At 37.5% G+C, this 23,910-nt stretch overlaps 3 protein-coding genes across 6 annotated transcripts; all 3 read left to right on the top strand.

Moving 5' to 3' along the window:
- Positions 1–24: 24 nt before the first annotated feature.
- On the top strand, positions 25–15,462 carry LOC110710934. The gene is made up of 4 exons (XM_021889269.1): positions 25–286; positions 361–643; positions 14,636–14,731; positions 15,410–15,462. Exons 1-4 carry the CDS (start codon positions 200–202, stop codon positions 15,460–15,462), a joined length of 519 nt encoding a protein of 172 aa, XP_021744961.1. The 5' UTR covers positions 25–199.
- LOC110710950 lies at positions 14,191–20,329 on the top strand. Of its 4 annotated transcripts, none has more exons than XM_021889291.1 (6): positions 14,191–14,731; positions 16,326–16,563; positions 16,859–17,435; positions 17,529–17,759; positions 17,848–18,132; positions 20,138–20,329. In XM_021889291.1, the coding sequence occupies exons 3-6, from the start codon at positions 17,247–17,249 to the stop codon at positions 20,312–20,314; spliced, it is 882 nt and encodes a 293-aa protein (XP_021744983.1). In that variant the 5' UTR covers positions 14,191–14,731; positions 16,326–16,563; positions 16,859–17,246; the 3' UTR covers positions 20,315–20,329. The 4 variants fall into 4 exon arrangements, with proteins under 4 accessions (XP_021744983.1, XP_021744981.1, XP_021744982.1 ...); XM_021889289.1 differs by having other exon boundaries at positions 14,194–14,731; positions 16,336–16,563; positions 17,523–17,759; XM_021889290.1 differs by having other exon boundaries at positions 14,194–14,731; positions 16,976–17,435; positions 17,523–17,759.
- On the top strand, positions 20,324–23,518 carry LOC110710949. The gene is made up of 8 exons (XM_021889287.1): positions 20,324–20,579; positions 20,663–20,932; positions 21,012–21,337; positions 21,443–21,634; positions 21,742–21,858; positions 21,963–22,044; positions 22,126–22,227; positions 23,336–23,518. The coding sequence occupies exons 1-8, from the start codon at positions 20,358–20,360 to the stop codon at positions 23,435–23,437; spliced, it is 1,413 nt and encodes a 470-aa protein (XP_021744979.1). The 5' UTR covers positions 20,324–20,357; the 3' UTR covers positions 23,438–23,518.
- The last annotated feature ends 392 nt before the right edge of the window (positions 23,519–23,910 follow it).

Below are 23,910 nucleotides of genomic sequence, written 5' to 3'. Positions count from 1 at the left end.
TCCATCCATTACCAGGGGACATATGGGCCGATCGAGGAGATGATTCCTCCGGCTCTCGAGGACGAGCGCTTTGTAGAGCGGTCGATTCCTCGCCACCAGACTTGAGTAAGCTTAGTTATTCACAATATTTTTTGTTCATATATCATGCACATTTACTGACTTATTTCTCTGACAATTTTCGCCCGAGGTGGTTTCGGCGATGGCACGATGTATAGATGCCTTCCGGAGCCAGCTCGTCCGGATGAGGAATGCAGCCACCTGTCGTCGGGACGACGTCATTCGAGAGGTAGTCTTTCTTTACATCTTTTTTTGCATTACCGCTTCGATTTTGCCTTATTTCTGATTTCATTCTTTTTGCAGGGCCAGCCTATTGCTTCTCACACTCGCACGAGACCTGAGGTAAGGAGGGATCCCGCAAGGTCTAGCTCGAGACGCCGTCGTACTACGTCAGGGGGTAGAGGCGGTCGCTCTGAGGCTGCTCGTGCTGACGTTGCAGAGGGATCGAGATCTTTTTCTGAGGGTGCTCTTGCTGCACTGGTAGGAGAGGCTACCTCGGCTTTCAGAGGTGGTAGGATGTACGAGGTAGGCTCGTCATCGCAGCAGCCTCCGCAACCTCAGCCTCAGGTTGATCCTGGGTGGAGTGGTCCTACATTGAGTTTTCCTCCTCCTGCGGAGACTGGAGCTGGAGCTGGAGCTGGAGCTGGAGGTGGTGGAGAGATGACTCCTCGTACGGCGCAATTTTATAATATGATGGGTATAAGTCCTCCGGCGCCGTAGTTTGTTCCTGTGATTTTTTATTTTGAATTTTTATAGAACTTTGCCTTAGACTCATTATTTTATAGACACATTTTGTATATTTATGCTATTATGAATTTATTTTGTTTGTTATTATTATGTGTATGTTTGTGCGTGCGAGAGAAGTGTGACAAACAATTTTGCGCCAAAATTCCATCATTTTTATTATTGATGGAAGGTATCCGACTTTCTCCCCCAAAAGAAAAAAAAATAAAAAAGGAAAAAATCAAATAAAATGTCGGGTGTATAGAAAAAAAAACTTGGAGATTAATTTAAATAAAGTCCAAAAAAAGAATAATATAATTAATATAGGAGCTATTTTAATTAATTAAGAAAAAGGATAAAAAAGATGTTTAGGAAAGATAAACGGAGCCATAAAGTCATTAGCCGACTCGAGTTTAGGATAAAAACGCAAGTTAAGCAAGCGCGCCTGATGTGGCAACTTGGCGCCAGCTGGCGCCACACAATGGCGCGTTGCGCCAGGCGCTTCACTTGGCGTGTGGCGCTGACGGCTGGCGCCAATTACAGAGTTCGACGCTAATTGGCGCTGATTCTGTATTTCACTCTGATTAAAACTTCTCGCGATTTGTGTATAAATAGCCCCCTGCCCAGCCGATTCTTCTCATAATTCCAGCAAATAAAATAGTTCTTTGCCTTAGAAAAAATAATACCATGTCTTTAGTCACCAAAACTTTCACCCAATACACTCATGAATGGTGTCGATCTCTTAATGCTAGAGAAAGAAAAGAATTAGATTTGTTCCACTTGGGGGGAATTTATGGCATCAAAGGGATAGATCTTGACTTAGATTTCATACATACCGCTCTAGAATTTTGGAATGTTGATACTCATTGCTTTAGAATAGAGTATGATGATATTAGCCCTTTGCCAGAAGAATTTGGTGCTATTTTAGGCTTCCCTGCAATAGACCTTATGGTAATCCCTAAAGTAGATGCATATTATTATAAGGATTTCGAGCGCTTCTTTAATTTAAAAGAAAGGGATTTATCAAAAATAGTAGATGGCAACATAGTGAATTTGAAAGAATTTGCACGCCATTATTTTGATAAACCTCAATCTGAATCTTTTCATATATATAGAAGAAGGGCGTTCTTATTTTGCATGCTTAACCAATTTTTTCTTAGTAGTGGTAAAAATAATGAAGACCAATCAATTATAACCACCGTTTTAGAACAAATTGAATCAGGGAGAAATCCAATGCCATTGATAGTTGGGGAGACTATGATTAGTCTTGATGAATTGAAAAGGGACCCAAAAGCACCTTTTTCGCGGTTCTCCAATTCTATTACAGGTAGAAAAATAATATTTTTAATTACAGAAATCAAAATATATATTTTTGTATTGTAATAATAATTTATTTGCATTGCAATTTTTTACAGATGTGGCTAATGGAAAGGCTAGAATTAATAAGCCCTCCAGACGATATTGAGAAGTATACTCCCAATTGCTTCGTGAGGAGGAAGCGCTTCCCTAAGATTAGGCGCCATGGGTGGAGAAAGGTCTTCGAATCTCGCAATTTTGCTATCAAGTGGGTCGTCCCGTGGTGGAAAATAGTAAGGATGGTTGGTGTCAACAAGCAACCTTTCTGCCGGCTTCCAAGTTTGTCTCGTGTGACTTATTATTACCCCTGCAGGGTAAAAAGACAATACGGCTTGCTTCAGAATATTCCTTCCGGGGATCTTCGTCCTCCTTATGAGTAACCTGTTTCTCAAGAAGTAGACAGATTTGATGCTTACTGGAGTGCTAGACCTTTATGGGAAGTGATTACTCAAAATGTTCCTCCTTCTTTGCCCAATGATGTGAAGAAGTGGTTACTGAAGAAACCTTCGAAGGATTCGAAGAAAGATTAGGGTAAAACTGATGTGAAGAGTCGTCTGGGTGACAGGGTGATTCCTGCCAAGGAACGCCTAGGTGCAAGAATTGAATTCAAAACACCTGCAATGCCTAGGAAGAAAAGTGCTACCAAGGATAAAGGGAAAAGGAAAGCTGACACCACAGATAAAAAGGCTTGGGTGGAAAAGAAACATGGAGTACTAGCTGAAGGGGAGACTATCTATTCTAAGATTGAATGTAGGTCCTCTAAAGGATGCCTACTAGCTAAAGTTATGGATGAGGAGGAGGAAGCAGACAAAAATTGGAAAAGGGCTAGAAAAGAAAATAAAGATTAGGGGCATTGCTTAACTTTCAAATTATTAGACTTATTTCATTTAAAGTTAATTTATTTCAGCTTTATTTAACTTCCACCAATAATGTAATTTTATTTTATTAATGAAATTTCAGCTTTTAATTAAATTATTTACTTTAAATTTAATTTATTAAAGCAATGAAAACCGAAAAAATTAATTTTTCAGAAATTCTTCGAGTACGGAAGTCGAAAATTTTCCGAAAAACACCGAGATTTTCCCAGAATTTATTTTCAAATTGGCGCCACTTATTTGCGATTGGCGTCTGCCAGTGCAGTCTGGCGCCAGGCGCCAATTTCATTGGCCGGCACTGATGGTTGTTGGCTGGCGCCAAGTTCTACTCTGCGACGTCGATATTTCGCCGATCTTCTGTTGAATTTTTAATTAAATCTGGGACGCGAGAATGTCGAAAAATAAGGTGGCCTACGTATCCTTTCCTAAGGAATCAGGTCGAACGTAGCTCTCTTGAGTATCCTACTCAAGTAATTATGGGTAGTATTTCTTAAGTTGGTCAAGATTTGTCATGTTCGAGAATTCATTTCCATCCATATCAGTTAGTTTTGCTGCACCTCCTGACAGGATTGTTTTGACAATGTAGGGTCCAGACCAATTAGGTCTAAATTTACCCCTTGGATCTAAAACATTTTTCCTTAGTGCTTTTAACACCAAGTCTCCTAATTTGATATTTCTTGTCTTGACCTTCTTATTAAAATGCCTAGCCATACGAGTCTGGTAACACTGAGTGTGATGTAGAGCTTCTAGTCGTTTCTCATCGAGTAGAATTAATTCTTCATATCGTGCCCTAGTCCATTCAAATTCATCGAGTTTACTCTCTAATGCAATGCGCAGAGATGGTATTTCTAGTTCGACAGGTTGTACGACATCCATTCCATATACCAAGGAAAATGGCGTATTTCCTGTTGATGTACGGATTGACGTGCGGTAACCCCACAATGCGAAGTGAAGTTTGTCAGGCCAATCTTTATAATTTTTCGTCATTTTCTCGATGATAGTCTTTAAATTTTTATTAGCTGCCTCGACTGCTCCATTTGCTTGAGGTCTATAAGGGGAAGAATGATGATGTTGAATGCTGTATTTTTGTAGCAATTCTTTACATTCGGCTTGAAAGTGAGTTCCATTGTCACTTATCATTTCATGTGGGACTCCGTATCGACAAATAATATTTCTCTCGATAAAGAGTGCTACATGTTTTGCAGTGAGTTTAGCGTATGATTGCGCTTTGACCCACTTTGTGAAGTAATCAATTGGTACTAGGATATATTCGTGGCCTCCTGTTCCTGGGGGAGTGATTTTTCCAATGATGTCAATTCCCCGTGTAGAGAATGGCCATGGCGATGTGTAGGTGTAGAACAAGGATGGAGGGACATGTTGTAAATTGGCATAAATTTGGCATTTAGGGCATCTTTTTACGTATTGATGGCAATCCCTATTCATTGTAGTCCAATAATATCCTTTATATGAGTGCCACAGATTCCTTCGTGGACTATTCTCATTGCTCTTTGTGCATCCTTCTTTCCTACACATAAGAGAGCTCGACCCTTAGGTACCCTTTTATGTAGCTCGTTGTCTATGAGTACATATTGGGAAGCTAAAAGCCTTAATGCTCGTTTTGCTCTTTTGTCAGCATGAGGAGGGTATTCTCCTTTGGTGACATAATTGAGTATGTCCGTGTACCACGGTTCTTCTTCTTCTTCTTCTTCGCCTTGGACTACTTCATCGTCTTCTATAGCCTGGATGTATGCTGGTTTGTGTCTTTTTTCTATAATTAGAGGCATTTGCTCGATTTCCGTGGGAATCCTAACCATTGAGGCTAATCTTGCCAAGGCATCAGCAAATTGATTTTCCTCTCTAGGTAGATATGTATATTCTACCTTGTCTAACTGATCAGTAAGAGTTTCCAGATAGGTTTGGTAAGGGGCTAGACTTTCTCTCCTTACTTTCCACCTTTTAGATATCTGATTGACAATCAAAGAAGAGTCTCCGAATATCCTTAACGTTTTTACTCCCAATGCCAAAGCTGTTTCAAGGCCTACCACACATGCTTCATATTCAGCAGCATTGTTGGTGACGTCGAAATCAAGCTTTATGGAGATTGGAACATGTTCTTCTTTAGGTGATACTAGTAGTACTCCGACGCCACATCCCTTTTGGTTTGAGGCTCCGTCGAAGTATAAGGTCCAAGTATCATCTTCAGTAACCATTAAGTCTTCATCTGGAAATTCATTATCTTGCATTGGCTTCGAGTCTTCTATTGGAAAATCTGCTAGAAAGTCTGACACCACGGATCCTTTGATAGCTTTTTGTGGCATGAACCTTACATCAAACTGGGCTAGATTGACTATCCATCTCGATATGCGTCCATTGAGTGTAGATTTCTCAAATAGATACTTGAGTGGATCTAATCGGGAGACTACGAAGACGGTATGCACCAGCATGTGATGTCTTAACTTGGTTGTGGCCCACACCAAGGCGAGGCACAACTTCTCAAGCGGTGTATAGCGTGATTCGTATTCGAGCATCTTCTTGCTTAGGTAGTAGATTGCGTTCTCTTTGCCTTCTACTTCTTGTGCTAGCATAGCTCCCATTGTCTCTTTAGTAACCGTCAAATATAACCTAAGAGGTATTTCGGGAAGTGCTGGTGCTAATACGAGAGGATTTGCGAGATAGGCTTTGATCTTTTCAAAGGCTTTTTGACACTCGTCATCCCATATCACTGGTACATTCTTCTTGAGTTTTTTGAAGATTGGTTCACATATTGTTGTCAATTTTGATATGAACCTACTTATGTATTGCACCCGGCCAATAAATCCTCGAATCTGTTTCCCAGTCTTGGGCGGTGGCATTGACATGATTGCTTTGATCTTGGTTGGGTCTACCTCTATTCCTCTAGATCTTATGACGTAACCCAAAAGCTTGCCTGAGGTGACTCCGAAAGCACACTTAGATGGATTGAACCTCATATTATATTTTCTTAGCCTTTCAAAAAATTTCCTTAAGGCTACTTGATGGCCTGGGCGGTCTTTTGATTTTACAATCATGTCGTCGACATATACTTCGACTTCTTTATGCATCATGTCATGGAGTAAAGCAGTTGCTGCACGTTGGTAAGTAGCACCAGCGTTTTTCAACCCGAATGGAATTACCGTGTAGCAGTAAGTGCCCCATGGTGTTATAAAAGTTGTTTTCTCCATGTCTTCTTCTGCCATGAGAATCTGGTTGTAACCTGCGCACCCATCCATAAACGAAAGAAGCGCGTGATTTGCCGTGTTATCTACCAGAATATCGATGTGTGGCAAAGGGAAGTCGTCCTTTGGACTTTCCTTGTTTAGATCTCGATAGTCGACACACATTCTTACCCTTCCGTCTTTCTTCAGAACCGGGACGACGTTGGCGACCCATTCGGGTATTTGGATACCTTGATGAAACCTGCAGTTATTTGTTTTTGAACTTATTCTTTTATTTTAAGAGCTACGTCGGGTTTCATTCGACGTAACTTTTGTTTTACGGGTTTCATTCCTAGAATTAGTGGTATAGTGTGTTGAGCTATTTCTCTATTAATGCCTGGCATATCTTCATATGACCAAGCAAATACATCGATAAATTCTTTGAGTAATTAATTAAATCGGTTCTTTCTTGTTTATTCAGTGTTAATCCGATTTTAAACTTCTCTTTTTTGAGTTGAATCATTTGAGATATCAACTGTTTCAGTTTCTTCAATTACCGGTGTTTTCTTTTCAAGTGTTTCCATTGCTTTAATAATTTCTTTGTCTTTTTCATTGATAGTTAAGCAATGCTTGTCATCTTGGGTTAGAGAAGAACACGAGAAGTAAGGAGAATGAGAAATATTATTATACTCTGAGATCATTACATCAAAGAGTGATATGTCCTCAAGGACTGGATCACTAACTATCCTAGGAGGAGAAATAGGAGGGGGAGGTGTTACTACTAAAGACTTAGAAGACTCTAGGGGGAAAGACTCAGACTCAGACTCAGACTCAGACGACTCTTCAAACTTCGGTCCTTGCCCTGTCGTGATAGATGTCTTCCTTCCGCTTGGAGTAGTTACCTTGATAGTCTTGCGCCACCCTTGTAGTGATCCTTCAGCTGAAGTGATTAACTTCAAGGGATCAAAGCTTTCACTTTGTAGGACTGTTTGAATGAGCGAGGAGTTATCCTCTTTACAAGTTGGCTCATTCTTTTCTCGCCCAAAAAGTAAACCCACGACGTTAAAGTCAAAGCATGTGGGTGCTTTCTCCTTGTAGACAGGAGTTGGGATCTCATCAGTGAAGTAGCAATCCAAGAAAATCTCGAATCCCGGTTGTCTTATGCCGTTTACGACAAATGGCTCAGGAAATTCATGGCATGGATAGTCCTCTCCTTCTTTTATAAACCGACCATTAAGCGTAAGAGGGTTCTGATCCATTGGGATTGCTTTCTTTTGAATGCGAGCATCCCTACGTGCTTTTGACTTTTCCTGGGCTCGCTTGAGATCTTTCCGAGTCGGTTCAAAACCAAGTCCGAAAGTGTCTAACTTAGGGAGGCCAGGTGACTCCAGCGGTTTTGCCATTCCTTTCTTCTTTCTTAGAGTCATCCCAGGAAAGTGTCCTTATTTCTTCAGCATGGCATTGACAATCATGTTGGAATGGGGGTCATGGCAAAGAGGGGTCCTTTCATCCTTCTAGATTAAGGAGACTTCTTCGTTAAAGCCCCATATATCTTCATCATATCGTCGTGCTCCACGTTAATGATTGGATTCTCTATAAATTTGATCCTCATAGGCGAAGCATCGATGGTGATTGGAATTCCCCCAACTATAGCTTTTACTTGTTGGTGGAGAGATGAAGGGACGGCCTTTAGATCATGAAGCCAAGGGCGTCCCAACAACAAGTTGAACGAGGCTTTAATATCTACTACTTGGAAAGTAGTAGCATGTTCTATTGCTCCTGCTGTTACATTTAGGGTAATCTTTCCAAGAGCTTGACGACGAGTGTTGTCGTAGGCTCTTATTCCTTGTGTAGATGGAGTTAAATCTTCGTCCCTTATGCCGAGCATCCAGGCAGTTCTAAGTGGATAGATGTTGATGGCCGATCCATTGTCTACAAGAGTCATAGGAACATTCATCCTCTTGCAAACTACTGTGAGGTTTAATGCCTTGTAATGTTTGTCACCTTCTGGGGGTAAATCTTTGTCAGAAAAAGTGATCAAATTAATCGGACTAGGAAGGTCACTTGTGAGGAAGTTGGCTAATCCCTCAGGAGTAGTGTCAGAATCTATCCCAATTTTATCCAAGGCATTCGTTACAGCCAACCTATGTTCTCGAGATGTTGCTAGAAGTTTACATACATTCATCTCAACTTTTGTCTTCTTAAACTGCTTAACAATATCGTTGTCTTCAATGATAGGTATGGGAATTTGTTGTGTGGTTGGCATAGGTTGTGTTGAAACGGGAGGTTGCATTCTCCCGGATCTTGTGAGGACGTCTATTGATGAGTCTTCTTCAGCCCAAATGTCATCTGTGGTATATGACACAGAAGGTGGAGGTCCTACTATGTCCTTTAGATAGACATCTTCTTCATCACTGTCCCAAACTTCATTAATGGTTGCATCCTCTTCTTGTTGAACTTGGACTAATCTCTTTTCCTCAATCATTTTCTGAACCAATTCCTTGAATTTGAAACAGTTTTCTATAGTGTGACCCCCTGATTGATGATACTGACAGTAATATCTATCTGTTCTTTTCAACGATTCGAATGGTCTCGGTTCAAGAGGTTTGATCTCGCCACTCTCGTTCTATTGCTCTTCTTGGGTTTTTCAGTGACTTGTAAAGGAAAATACTTTGCCTCATAAGTCGTTCCCTTGCTAGCTAGAGGTAATGAGATTTTATTAGCTTCGACAAGATCTTGAATGAGGTTTTGAAACCTGTAGCATTCATCAGTGGTATGACCGTTTCCTCGATGGTACTTGCAGTAGGATTTGGAATCCCACCTTGGAGATCGCTTTTCTGATATTGGATCCTCTGTTGGACCAATAGGTTTGATTAGTCCTTGATCATAGAGATGATCAAAAGTAGCATCATAAGTCATTCCTATGGGTGTGAATTCTCTTTTAGGTTTATCTTTCGGAAGTGGAACCTCGTCATGTTTCCTTTGGGGTTCCTTTATAGCCTTGAGAGCTTCACGTAGTAGATGCGATACCTCCATCATAGATAGTGTGAGCAATTGTATATCTTCCTTACTTGCCAGTTCTGGAAGGTTATCCTTGACATCGAAAAAGATTTCTTCTTCTTTTTTGGCGGCATGGATTTCTTTGACAGGTCTAATGAGAGATGAGGGGTCAACCTCGTTTTTCTCATCAGAGATAGCCAAGGTATGAGCGAGTGGTGCATTGTCAATGCTTGGCTTCTTACTGGCAGGGGGCAACGACAGCTTGTTGTTGTCGATTAAGTCTTGGATAGCTTCCTTAAGCTTCCAACAGTTTTCGGTGAGATGGCCCCTACCTTGGTGATACTTGCAGTGTGCATTGGGGTTCCAATTAGCCGACCTCTTCTCGACTGGTGGGTCCCCAAATGGTCCAATAGGAGTTATAAGACCTTTTTCATTTAATCGATCAAATGTAGTGTCATAACTCATGCCAATAGGAGTGAAGTTCCTCCTAAATGGTTTCTTCTGTCCTTGATTGTTCATAGCAAGGACTTCTCCTAAATTAAAAGTGCTAACGTTGTTTGAGTGGGCGGTTTTGGAAGAAGAAGGATTGTCGTTCTTCTTTCCTTTCCAGCCACTGTTGGAGTTATTGTTGGCAGCTTTTAACTTAGCCAAGTCGTCTTCAATAATGATCCGAATATCATAAAAGGCCTTAAAGGTATGGAGATTATTTTGATACTTGAGATGCTTGGAATATTTTTCTTGAAGATTTTTGGTGAACAGCCTCACAGATTCCTTTTCACTTAGCACCTCGATCATCTTAGCTGAGGTTTCCCTCCATTTGTTGAAGAAGGAGGTGAAGCCTTCATTCTCTTTTTGCTTGAGGATTTCAAGTTCCCTATGGTCAGTCTCGACTTGAATGTTGCATTTGTACCTATCAACGAAAGCGTTTGCTATGGACTCCCAGGTAGAGGCCTTTTCTTTCTCGAGAGAAAAGAACCATTGTTGGAAAACGGTCTCGAGAGATAGTGAGAATAGAGAGGGGAAAACTTTCTTATCGATACCCTTAATACTCATTATTGTTTCGAATTCTCTTAAATGAAAGTAAGGGTTGTCAGTCGCTCTGAATTTTGGGATGTCGTTGGCATTGAACTTTTGCGGAAGAAGTTCTTTGTCCACCGAGACCTTTTGTGATGTAAGCTCTTGAAACTTGTAGTCGCTAGACAACTTGCTTAGACTCTCTTGCATGAGGTCCATCTGTTGTTGCTTCACGGGATCATCGATCTTGAGTGCGAGAAGCTTCAGTGTCTCAGTCACGGTAGCCAGTTGGTTCTTAAGATCATTGACTTCTTCTTGTGTTGCCATTATAGTCTTAGCTTTCCTCTTATGAGCTATGGGTTTGTCGAAAAGTTGGACTTGTACGAAAAGGTTGTCTTTGATTAACCGTCCTTCCTTTCTTGACCACGCGCGGTAAGTTAAACCATTGTGCGTTTTAATTACTTGACTCGAATCAACTTGACTTTACGGTTTATTTTAAGAAAGAAAAAAGAATAAAGTAAAAAAAGGGTGCATATGTTTGGCAAAAATAATGTACATATTTTTATGGAACTAAGTATAGTTTTTTTTTATTGGAGGATTAATATCCGACTTACCCCCTAAAAAAAATGACGGAAAAAGAAACGCGCACACAAGACTCTCTTAAACATGGTCAAAGTATGTGTATTGGTGTGTGCGTTGAGTGTAAGTGACATGCTTGGACTCTTGTGTAAGACCATGGGACTTAGTGCCTAAATTCAATCATCGACTCAAATAAGTACTATTGACAACAAAATCTAACCGAATTAGTTAGAAAAAAGATTAATTAGACTCTAGGTGATGACTCGACCAATAATCCGAACTGTCGGCCAAACGACAGGACTGGCGTTGCACCGTGGAGCTTGGCGCCAGACGACAGAGTTGTCGTCAGGCGCTACACTCCATAATGAGGCGCTACAGCTCAGACCTTGGCACCAATATTGGAGCTTTGATCTGGGACTGTTTTCGGTGTTATTAGTCAATTGGGGTATGCCTAAAGTCGTACTAGGTCGATTCCGATTAAAATATTAGACTTTATTGACTCAAATTAATTAATCAATTAATTAGGCAAAGTTCTTCGAGTCATTAATTTATTTAACCTCAACACAAGTCAAACAAACGGTTAAGAGAAACATAGAATATATATGCGCAACAAATAATGCACAATTAGTCAAGTAGGCACAATAAGATGCAATGCGTTTTCAACCTAACCATGACTCTAGTTCTCTAAAGTTCGAGATATGGGTTAGTCATAGAGGGTCCATGGTTAATTGTCCGAATGCACCGCGCGGAAGCCTAACCGTGAAGGGTTGGCGCGAATGGATGGGACACCGCGAGTTTAGAAAAACTCGCTTCCATGGTTTGGTGAATTCAACATCTCGGATGTACCCTTTGTTGCACGGAGCATTCAATCGGGTAGATGGAGCATGAATTCCCAGAGGGTTATGTCCATATGTAGAACACATATGGGTTTCAGAAAAGTGAGAAAAAATTCAATCAGGAAGTAGGATCGAACAAACAATACGAAAAACCGGTCGAAATTAGAACACATATTTCTGGCTCGGTATTGGGGGAAATTGGCGCCATCAAACAAATACTGGCGCTAGCTTTTACCTGTAGCGCCTGGCGCCAATACTGGCGTCTAGCGCTACGACTAAAATGCTGGCGCCAAGCTTTGGCCCCTGACGCTACTTCCCACATGCCTCAGCAGCTTTCTGTGCTCGATAAAATTTTCCAGTTTCGCGCGGTGTTATTTTTGTCCTAGTTGTGGAAGATATTTCTCAAATTGCCTACGTGTAAAATCCTATGTTTTTAACTCATTACGGGTGATCTTTCCAGTGGGATCTTTTTTATGCATATGACATTAATGTTAATCAAAATTACGCACATGAAATACTTAGAATGTTTCGTCTCATCTACTCATTCTAAATCATTGCCGAAACAAATTCAGGAATTAAAATAGAAATCCTCCCCAGCGGAGTCGCCAAAAAACTATAGGGAATAAATTCAAGCGTTAAACCCTAGCTTGAACCCCACTGTGATCATACACTAAAGTACGGTGGCGTCCAAAAGGGAAGAAGATAGAGCAAAAGAGTCGCCAACAAGTTTTAGGAACTTGTAAACCGTTCACAGGGTGAAAGTTACACCCCTTAACGATCCAGGAGATCGTCAACTCCATAAGGTCTAGAACCAAATAAGGGTTCGGGGATGAAGGTACAAATCCAACCTAAAAGAGATTGAACCTGCCCTAATAATAGGCCTCTACTTTATTCTGATCGTATTCATGTGCGCTTTTTAATTAACATACAATCAATAGGATTAACCCTAAACCTGTTTGTCTATGTTGGTTGAATTTAATGCACAAATAAATCTATTATTGGCGATCACTTGGATTATAATCACAATTAACCCTAAACAAGATTATTAATTATCTTATTAAGCATGATTACAAGTACAAATTCCCTTTAAACATGCATAAAAGGTGTGATCAAGCAATAAATAAATATCAAGCAACATAATAAATAATCAATAAATAAATAATAATAATAATAATCATAATAACAATTAAAGATAATCATAATAATCATGTTAAAGCATAATAATAATAGCAAGATCCTAGGCATGATACTAACAAGATTAATAACAAACCCTAGCATGTCACTAAGCAATAAAAATCAAATCTTTAACCCTAACATGATACTAACAATCATAAATATTAGGAAGAACATAAGAAGCATCGCAGGAATCATAATAAGCATATTTAATATTAAATTACCCTAGACATGATACTAGGAATATCATAATAACAATATAAACATGATATCTACATCATAATAACAATAAATCATTAAAGTACTTACTTTGATGCCTCGTACCTCTTTCTAATAACAAAATACACACGTTAGTAACTTCAAGGAAAATAATAAATCAAAAAATTAAATTGAATAATTGAAAGAGATATTTGGGACCAAACCCTCAGAAATTAAACCTTTCACGTCAAGGGCGAAGGCAACTTCGAATATGGCTAGGTGTTTCTAGATCTAATGAATGCGGAATTTTGTATGTAAAAGCAAGGTTTAGAAAAAAGGAGAGAGAGATGAATGAATGAATTGATTGATGAATGATTAAGAGAGAATTAGAGAATTAATGATTGCGAATGAAAACTGATTGTAGGTGAATATAGATGAATGTTGATTAGAATCGGTGGAAATTTGTGAATGAAACGGAGTTTTAATACGTTATTTATAGAGAAAATCAGCCAAAAAGATAAAATAAACAAAACAGAGTCTGACGCACAAAAAACAGAGCTGGCGCAAACCCTGGCTAACTGGCGCCAGACACCAACACTAGCGCCAAGCGCCAGGCCTGGTTCTAGGCGCCAATGCCTAGAGTCAGGCGCCAAGCCCGGTTTTAACGCGTTTTCGAAAATCAAATAAGTTTGTCGCACTGGAGGATAAAATCATATAATTTCCTCGAAAATGCTATTCGATTTTAATTAAAACTCTGAAAAGTCAACAAAAAGTCAATTTATCAATGCTAATAAAATTAGGAATGAAAAAGAACCTTCTAGAAGAATCTAGAAGACTAAAACCATTCCTAATTGCATTAGGAATGATAAATCATATTAGGCCCTCCTCTAGATCATTGGGCCGTACATAAGGCTCAAACCGGGCCCAGTTTAGTAAATTGGCCATAACTTCCTCAATATTCATCGAAATTGGGCTTATAATATATTGTTGGAAAGGACTTGTCAAGCCCCATCCAACTACACTACTATTGGACCCATATCATGGACCAACCAAACTGGATTGACTATTTTCTTAAAATAAGTTTTCAAAACAGAGAGAAGAGAAGAGAAATTAAAACTTATCTGCAGCACTAAACTTTCCACACTTTCGCTTCATTCGATTATGATTCGACGTGAAAGGTACTCATCACTGAATTTGGTTTTGGGGAGACACATTTGGGTGTCTACAATGCATTTGTTTGATTCTCTGAGCTTCCACATGATCTTATAAAGCTGATTTTGAAGTATATGCATTTGTTTGATCTCTGGTATTTTCAAGATAAAGCTGCTGGTATCCCCTCCTTTCGTCGTTCCTATTTTCTTTTTAAGCTTAAATGAATTATTGGGTTTTATATATGAAATTTTAATTTGATTCTACTTTGGATGATTGAAAGAGGCTACTCGAGCAGAAATTAATCTTAGGTAGCAGCGAGCTGCTGATTCTTCCAATAGAACGTCAACAGAAAGGCCCCCAAAAGTCGAAGGTGGTTCCAATGGGCTTCCTTATGAAGTTTCTTCTCAACAAGACCAAGTTCGTCCTCTCCTTAGCTTGCTTGAATGGGAACCTCCTTCTCGGTATTTCTCCGGTTAGTTAGATTTGTGCCAGTTTGCAGGCATGGCGAGACATGAAAGCATACTTCCTTTGTTGCATGCATCTAATGATAAGAAGGCAAATGGTGAACTCGATTTCTTGATGGCAGAATTCGCAGGTATCATATCTATCTGTTTTTCCCTCCCCTTCCTCCTTGTGTATGTTGGTGGGTGGGTCAATGGGTGGTGTACTGGTATGTGCGCAGCACAAATCCTTTTCTTACGTTGTTAGAATTAGTTGCTTGTGTAGATACATACATTTGTTACTGTTAGAATTAGTTTCTTGTTTATTGTTGTTGTTATCTCTTTGTAATAAACCTTATCAGCAATGAAAAGGCGTATCAGCAAATAAGACTTAGGTACTTGTCTCGAATTATAAGACAGTTTACATCATGAGTTATTTTTTTGGTTTGATTTATAACATGTGTTTCTTTTATCTATATGAATAAATTATTGTCATTGTTACATTAAGTATGTAACGGTTATGAGTGCTAGCGGAAGCAAATAAATTCATGGACGATAAACCCTAAAACCAAGAAAATAGGACAACAGAGGAGTATAAGAACCCTGAATTACCAGAGTGTAAGATAATTTTACAACACTCAAGATTTATGAAAAAATTTACAAAGATCTGATTGGCTATTTGGCTTGTGATTGCCTCGTAATTGGTTTTTGTGGTGAATATCCATATCCCTGGTGATCAAATTTCCAACCTGACTATGTATGTAAAACAAGAGTTTGTATATTGTGGATGCTGCAACTGTATTTTATTATACCTTGATTTCTAAAAATTGCAGGTTTAATGAATGTTGGCAATGCTATTCTTGTGAAGGTTTCTGATTTTTGTTAAATTGGAATCAAGTAACTCTCAATAATATTTTTCTTTCTCTGTGATAATTGAACTGTTGTACTTTCAATAACCCTGCTATTTTGTTTCTAAACTCATTGAGATCAGGTACTTGACAGTCATTGTTACATGTCCGGTCAATCTTCGATAGGAATATGTAAAGTATGAATGTCATTGTGGTTATCCTTCTGTTTTTTTAGGAAATATTTTACTTTTGTTGCAATGTATTGCCTCATCTATGTTGAGTAATTAAAGAGATTTTTAAAGACAAGAGAAGTAAGGAATCCATTGTCATCCCCTTTTTCTTGAATTTCTTGGTCCTAAAAAATTAATTTTTGTGGGTAATATTTTATTCTTCTTCCGCCCACCCCCTTTTAGCATTTGAGTTGCTGATCAATTACTGCCTGATTAAAATAAGCATTTGAGTTGTTTGATCAGTTAGTGCCTGATTAAAATTTAATGTGCTCTTACTCTCTTAGAGTCTTTAAGAAGATTTTTGGTCTTAAATTGATTCCAGTCTGTAGCTGACTCAACTGGGAAATGAAGTTTGGTTTAATTGCTACTTATGTTATAATTGCTGATTTGAGGAAGGTTCCTTGATAGGATAGTGGTCAGAGGATGCAAAGTAGGATATTGGTCAACATTGGATTATGCATTTCTAGTGCATTATACTGCCTTTTCTGCTCTGTGCTGCTACATATTAACTGAAATTATAGATTGATTGAACCTTTTCTGCTTTGTGTTGCTACATATCAACTGAAATTATAGATTGATTGACCAAATTTTACTTTTGCTGATAATGTCTAATGTGGCCCATGCAAGTGTGAAAAATATCAACAGTAAACTAATTTTTACTATTTTGACAGTTCCTTTCAGACATGGAGAGCGTATGGATTTCAGTTATTTTATATCCTAGAAATATACTGGAGATAAAGCTGAAATCAAGGTACTGCATGATTCGGCGGTGCACACATTCAACATTAAACTTGGTACTCACAGAAGGCTCATTCCTGCACATAGCAAGGGTAGACCTCATTCAATTCGTATTATATAGCTGCAGGATTTGTATTTACGGCTGTCTCAGTTTCATATCTCCGTTTTGAGGTTTGGCTTTGAACTTCTTTCTACCTCCCCTGCTCCCCATTGATATATTGCCTCTGTATCTTTCTGGTTACAGATGTATTATTTACTTTCATTGATTTATCTTTTTGGTTATTTGAAGAATAAGCTTTCCTCAATTGTGAAAAGATCTAAGAATTTCACCCAAATAAAAGGTTCATTGCTATAGTAGGATATGTCAGGCACCTCATAATTCTCTTTTTCCCCGTAATGTGTGTGTGTTTGTTGTAAGTTAGAATAGACTATCTTTAATATTGATTCATTTCTGTGAAATCAATAGGAAAACTAAAGTAAACACCAAAGCTCACAACCATGGCAAAATCCATTGTTGCATCAGCTGTCCAGTGGATTGGCTCTATATTGATTCAAGAGGCCAATATATTATTCAATGTTGCAGATCAAGTACGGGGCCTGATGCAGCAATAGCTTTGGCCTAAGAAGAATCAATGAAGCAGAAGGTTTGGACTAAGAAGATCATTGAAAAGTTAAATAGCTTTGGACTAAGAAGAATCAATGAAGCAGAAGGTTTTTAGTTTAAATTATTTAGTCAATAATAAATGTTTTTTTTTTTTTTTTGCACATTGTATAAATATGAAGTACTATTTTTATCTCAATTAATTAATAAAATAATTGTGCTATAATTTTATTAATTGTAACGGGATTATTTGATGGGTTTGACAAGTCAAGTCATTAATTTATTTAACCTCGAATTTGATGGGTTTGACATGCCTATTGGAAAGTGGGAATCTGCTTATGGGAAGCAAATTGGTAATTGTGCTCAAAGAGTTAACATTAATGTGAAGGGTAATCCGAAGTATGATAAAGTTCAAAAGCAAAACTTGTGGGAGGAGAGTAAGGTAATTACGATATAAATATGGTTTATTGCTCTAAATTTAACGATACTTTTAATTAATTATGAATATTAACATTCTCTAATTTTGTAGCGGAAGTTCCACATTGATGATCCCAAGGGTAGTAAAGAGAAGAAGTTCCACGAAGCTGTTGGTGCTAGATTTAGGAAGCACAAGTCTTGGTTAGTTTCACGATTCATTACTAAGGAAACTGCACCTCCGCCTGACTCACCAAGTGCAAACATTAAGCCCTGGGAGCTTTATGAAGGTTACATCACAGAAGAGCAATGGAAAGAGTTTGAGACATATTGCAATACAGATGAATTTAAGGTGTGTAAGATATTGTGAAAGTATTTTTCACATATATACTTTATTTCAACTACAATACTACTTACAATAGCTTTCCATTTTGTAATAGGCTCTGAGTGAAAAAGGCAAGGAAAATGCAAAGAATAATAAGCATCGCCACCATCTAGGCTCCAAGAGTTATGAGAGGGCTCGAGTTAATTGGAGTAAGACCAATAGAATTCTAGCAGAATCTTCAACCTCAAGCACCACAGAGTCCACGACAAGCTGTGTAATGAGTGAAAAGCTTAAAAACCGGTCTCTTTATTGGATTTTGGCCCGTCAAACTCGTAATGCAGATGGATCGTGGGCTACAGACCCGAAGAATGCCGAAACCCAGCAAATACCCAATGCTATTGTAAGTGTTGTTCTAAGTAACCAAGTATAGTTTTTTTTTTCAGTTACTTGTTTATACTTTTGAGCTGATCAGTGATCAAGCCTTTTCTGTTTATTGCTCATTTCCTGCATTGTTTAATGGGATTTGCTAAAATTGAGGCCTTTTCTGTTTATTGCTCATTTCCTGCTTCCTGCGTTGTTTAATGGGATTTGCTAAAATTGAGGCCTTTTCCGATCAGTTCTAATCAGTTCCGATCTGTTCTGATCCGTTCCGATCAGTTCTGAAATTACAGTTCTGATCAGTTCCGATCAGTTTTGAAATTACAGTTCTGATCAGTTCCGATTAGTTCTGATAAGTTCCGATAAGTTCTGATATTTCAGTTCTGATCAGTTCCGATCAGTTCTGAAATTTCAGTTCCGATCATTTCTGAAATTTCAGTTCTGATCAGTTCCGATCAGTTCTGATCAGTTCCGATCAGTTCTGAAATTTCAGTTCTGATCAGTTCCGATCAGTTCTGAAATTTCAGTTATGATCAGTTCTGAACAGTTTCGATCAGTTCTGAAATTCCAGTTCTGATTAGTTGTTGCTTGCTTAGTTGTTGTTAACCATCACTAAAATTGAGCAGAGTATTCTCTGGTCCTCCATTTTCTTTCTTGCTTTCTCTCTTGAAAGCATTTCTTAAAGGTTGCTAATAATAATAATAATATAATTGAGCTTGATAAAGAGAAACAGGAATTTTGCACACTATGGTCGAAGCATTCAACTTATTATATAAAGCCTTTCTCTATAGTAGTGAATCTAGTGATTTAGTCCTATTGACTAATTACAGCATTGCCTAAACTACTGCTGCAATTAGTCGTCAATAAAATCATACTAAATCACTTCTGATCCCCTACCACTTTTAAATATGGTTTCTGTCATACATAAGTAAGAATTTACCATCAAATTTAAGTTTCACTTTTAAAATAGAAATACTAAACAATGGATAATTAATCTACAACACTATTTTAATTTGAGTTGTATTTATTAAGGTGAATAAGTTGTTTGGTGCAATTTGGCTAATAAAACATTAATTATCAAATGCATATGTACTTTTATTTTTTTGGTGATAATGTATGGTGCTAATCGATCTTAGAATAATTTAATAAGGATCGGAGTTGTTTGTAAATAGAGTGACGTATGGGTTTTGACTTTTGAGCTAGTGTTGGCTTGCACCAACAGTACAAGGTTGACATTAACTCCACAACAAATCCCAATATTGTTCTTCAACAAATTTTTGGTATATTTATTGACAAACCACTAAACCCTTAATGTTCCATTATACATATACTGATATACTGGTAAAATATATCAGTATTGTTCTTCTACTATATTCTCTGTTTTCCCTATGTTCCCCTCTGTCCCTAATCTGAATGTGGCTCACCATGTCGTAGTAGTGGTAAGTATTTGTCTTTGTGCAAATAATCAAGTCCAGCAATCATGTCATAAGCTCTTCTGAAATTTCAGTTCCGATCAGTTCTGAAATTTCAGTTCTGATCAGTTTTGATCAGTTCTGAAATGTCAGTTCCGATCAGTTCTGAAATTTCAGTTCTGATCAGTTCCGATCAGTTCTGAAATTTCAGTTCCGATCAATTCCAATCAGTTCTGAAATTTCAGTTCCGATCAGTTCTGAAATTTCATTTCTGATCAGTTCTGAATTTTCAGTTCCGATCAGTTCTGAAATTTCAGTTCCGATCAGTTCTGAAATTTCGATTCCGATCAGTTCTGAAATTTCAGTTCTGATCAGTTCCGATCACTGAAATTTCAGTTCCGATCAGTTCTGAAATTTGAGTTCTGAAATTTCAGTTCTGATCAGTTCCAATCACTGAAATTTCAGTTCCGATCAGTTCTGAAATTTCAGTTCTGATCAGTTTTGTTCACTTCTATGCTATATATGCTGTAGGCTACAAGTTTATTTATGCATATCATTTTTTTTCAATTCTGGTTCTTGTTCTGCCATATCTTATATATGTTTTTTTTTTAATAGTTGGAAAACTTGCAAAAGAATGGTGAAGGAAACAATTCAAGTGATGGTATTGGTATGGATGCCCTCGACAAGGCTTTAGGAAAAAGAGATCACCGCGGGCATGTAAAAGCACTAGGAAGGTGTGGGGTTGGAGTTAGTCACACACAAGTATTTGGGAAGGGATACAAAAAGGGATAAATCATCCGGCCAAGGTGGATGCTCATTAGAAGAGTTAGAATCAATGAAAGCTACCCTAACTCAAGAATTTGAGGCGAGGCTAGAAGAAAAGGTTGAAGAGAAGCTTCAAGAGAGGATCGAAGAGAGGTTGGAACAACGGGTGGCAATGGAGGTGAAAGCTTATCTCACCAATTTACTACCACAGATGACCGGTGACGTGAAGGCATTTCAAGGAATGCAAGTGATGACGAACATGGAGGCAACACAAAACCCTCGTGTAATAGAGGTATATGTCTTTAACTAATACTAAAGATATGACTTTACATGGTTAACATGTATAATATTGATCGAGTTTTTTGTAATATGTAGGTAGACACTAAATGTCGCCTAGCATTGAAAGATGAGTACAATCAAAATTTAGTGGTTGTGGCAGATGGAATTTTATATCCTGTTACCGGTGAAGTTACTCACAACCTGAAGATGTTACCTGATCATTACAGGATTAGTGTGGACAACCCTTATCCCGACTGTGCCCTCCTCGATATACCGGTACCGTCTCCCGATGGTATGACTAAGTTGGGAAAAGCCAAGTCTTCCATTGTACTATGGCCTATAGACATGGTTTTTTTGGAAGAAGAGGTATATTCTCCTACTATTAACATTAAATCCCATCATTTTTGTATACTTTATCTAGACTAATATTCACCTATTTGTAAAGGTTTCACCATCGCCCAAAAAGAAGCATAGATCTCGCCAAAGCAAAGAAGGGGACGATAGTTGTGGTGTGAAATCAAGGCAAACCATCAAACCCACAAAATTCCTACCACTTGAAGATAAAATTGTCGATACTTTTGGCGAGGGGTGTGAGTTGTTGTATTGGTTAATGAATTCTGATGATGCAAAGTATGATACAACATTGGTACTTTTAAAGGCCTCAATGTTTAATTTTGATAGCGACAAACAGATTTGGGTAACCGCTACCGATGTACGTGAATTTCTAAGAGGATCGTGGGCTAATGTTTCATTGATTCATGTTTATATCATGTAGGTTACTTAATCTTCCTTTACTTTGGTTCTTATATTCACTATAGTAATATTTTTATTGCTAATAATGCTGAATTTTTTGTTTTCTATGTCTTTATCATGTAGGTATTTAGTAGACAACTTCATCGACCTTTTCAACAGGACTGAGATCACATTCTTTTGTCCTCAACTCATTTCTGAATCTTCAATTGAGAATGATTACCTTGAAACTTATACATATGTGAAGAATACATTTTTGCATGAAGTAAGAAAGACAGGTAAACGTTGCAAATTCACCGTGGCTCCATATGTCGCAAGGTTCGAAATATGTTTTTTATATTGCCACTATACTTAATCATATAAATGATATCTTTTTCTCCAATTTTCCAATACTCTAACTTGTGTTTTCCTCTTAAATGATGTAGTGGTCATTGGGTTCTTGTGGTGGTCGATCTACAATTAGGTTTAGCTTATGAGTTTGACTCTATGAATCTACCTAAAGAAAATCCACGAAAATTGAAAATTGCCGAGATTATGATGACGTGAGCCACAACCTTGAAATTATGCCCTAGTTTCTATATCATTTTTGTATGTGGTGTTGTAGATTATTTTGTTCTAAGTGTTAGAATATATATTATTTTTGTAGGGCTTATAAAGTATATCGGGCGAATCTCAAAGGGAGTGAATTGAAATCACAAAGGCAAAAATTGAAATTCATACAAATGGAGGTAAATACACTACTCACCCCATATTGTTATACATTGTTCACTTTGAAAACAAAATTTTTAACTATTTGTTATATATACTAGTGTGCTCAACAACAAGGAGGCGTTGAACGTGGCTACTATATTATGAGATACATGTATGAGATTGTTACTTCTCACTCGGAGTGCAAAGGTGTCTTAGAGGAGGTTAGTAGTTTTATTTGCAAATTTTTGAAGCCTTTTTAGCTCTATACGCTCCCAAGAGTAAGATAATGGTTAATTGTTATTGATTTCAATTCATAAAAACCAAAATATAAGGTAATTAAGGATGTTTAGTGTTATATTGTGTTAATTTGAACAAATACTTGAATGATGGGAAAGGTATAAGTCCCTTAGGCAATTTTGAAGCGTTTTTGGCTCTATACGCTCCCAAGAGTGAGATAATGGTCAATTTTCATTGATTTCAATTCATAGAAACCAAAATATAAGGTAATTAAGAATGTTTAGTGTTATATTGTGTTAATTTGAACCAATACATGAAGATGGGAAAGGTAGAAGTCCCTTAGGCAATTTTGAAGCCTTTTTGGCTCTATATGCTCCTAAAAGTGAGTAAATGGTCAATTTTCATTGATTTCAATTCATAGAAACCAAAATATAAGTTAATTAAGGATTTTTAGTGTTATATTGTGTTAATTTGAACCAATACATGAAAGATGGGAAAGGTAGAAGTCCCTTAGGCAATTTTGAAGCCTTTTTGGCTCTATACGCTCCTAAAAGTGAGTAAATGGTCAATTTTCATTGATTTCAATTCATAGAAACCAAAATATAAGGTAATTAAGGATGTTATGTGTTATATTGTGTTAGTTTGAACAAATACTTGAAAGATGGGAAAGGTAGAAGTCCCTTAGACAATTTTGAAGCGTTTTTGGCTCTATACGCTCCCAAGAGTGAGATAGTGGTCAATTTTCATTGATTTCAATTCATAAAAACCAAAATATAAGGTAATTAAGGATTTTTAGTATTATATTGTGTTAATTTGAACCAATACATGAAAGATGGGAAAGGTAGAAGTCCCTTAGGCAATTTTGAAGCCTTTTTGGCTCTATACGCTCCCAAAAGTGAGTAAATGTTCACTTTTTATTGATTTCAACTCATAGAAATCAAAATATAAGTCAATTAAGGATGTTATGTGTTTTGTTTCTATATTATGATTTTTATTTCTATAATTTGGTTCATCACATTTATTCTAATGATTGTTTTTATTATGGATTGTTTTTATTTTGTAACCTCTTTCATATGTTTTTTTTTTCAATAGGATTTTTGTCCAAGGACCGCCCCGTATGATGGTAACGAGTTGAATGTGGTTCGAGAACAATGGGCACAATACTTTAGAAGTAAATATTTATTGAATGCATAACTATTAGCTTAGGTAGAACAACGTAATATTTTTAGTGTTGTTGTATATGTTGGATAAATTTATACAAGTTTTTATTTGTAACGTGTTACTACTTCAGTTTTTATATTACGTCGTATTAATTTTTACGAAAGATTGTTCGGTATAATTGCTTATTTACAGGAACATGTTTATTATAACAGGTTTTAATTAATATATATTAATTATATATAAATACATGCTGTCGAAATTAAATAAAATGAAAATTAAATTTAATAATTATTTGTAACGGGCAACAGAATTGTCAGTTACAAATAACCAGTTATTCGTAACGGGCATTTTTGTTGCCCGTTACAAATAAGTGTTAAATTATATACAATAAAACTTTATTCGTAACGGACATTAAAGATGTCAGATACGAATAATCACTTATTCGTAACGGGCATTTTAGGTGCCCGTTACGAATAAGGACTTATTTTAATACAAAAAGGATTTAT

The sequence above is a fragment of the Chenopodium quinoa genome, unplaced genomic scaffold, assembly GCF_001683475.1.
Source record: "Chenopodium quinoa cultivar QQ74 unplaced genomic scaffold, ASM168347v1, whole genome shotgun sequence".
NCBI classification, from domain to species: domain Eukaryota; kingdom Viridiplantae; phylum Streptophyta; class Magnoliopsida; order Caryophyllales; family Amaranthaceae; genus Chenopodium; species Chenopodium quinoa.
This window is presented reverse-complemented; position numbering and strand designations above follow the sequence as displayed.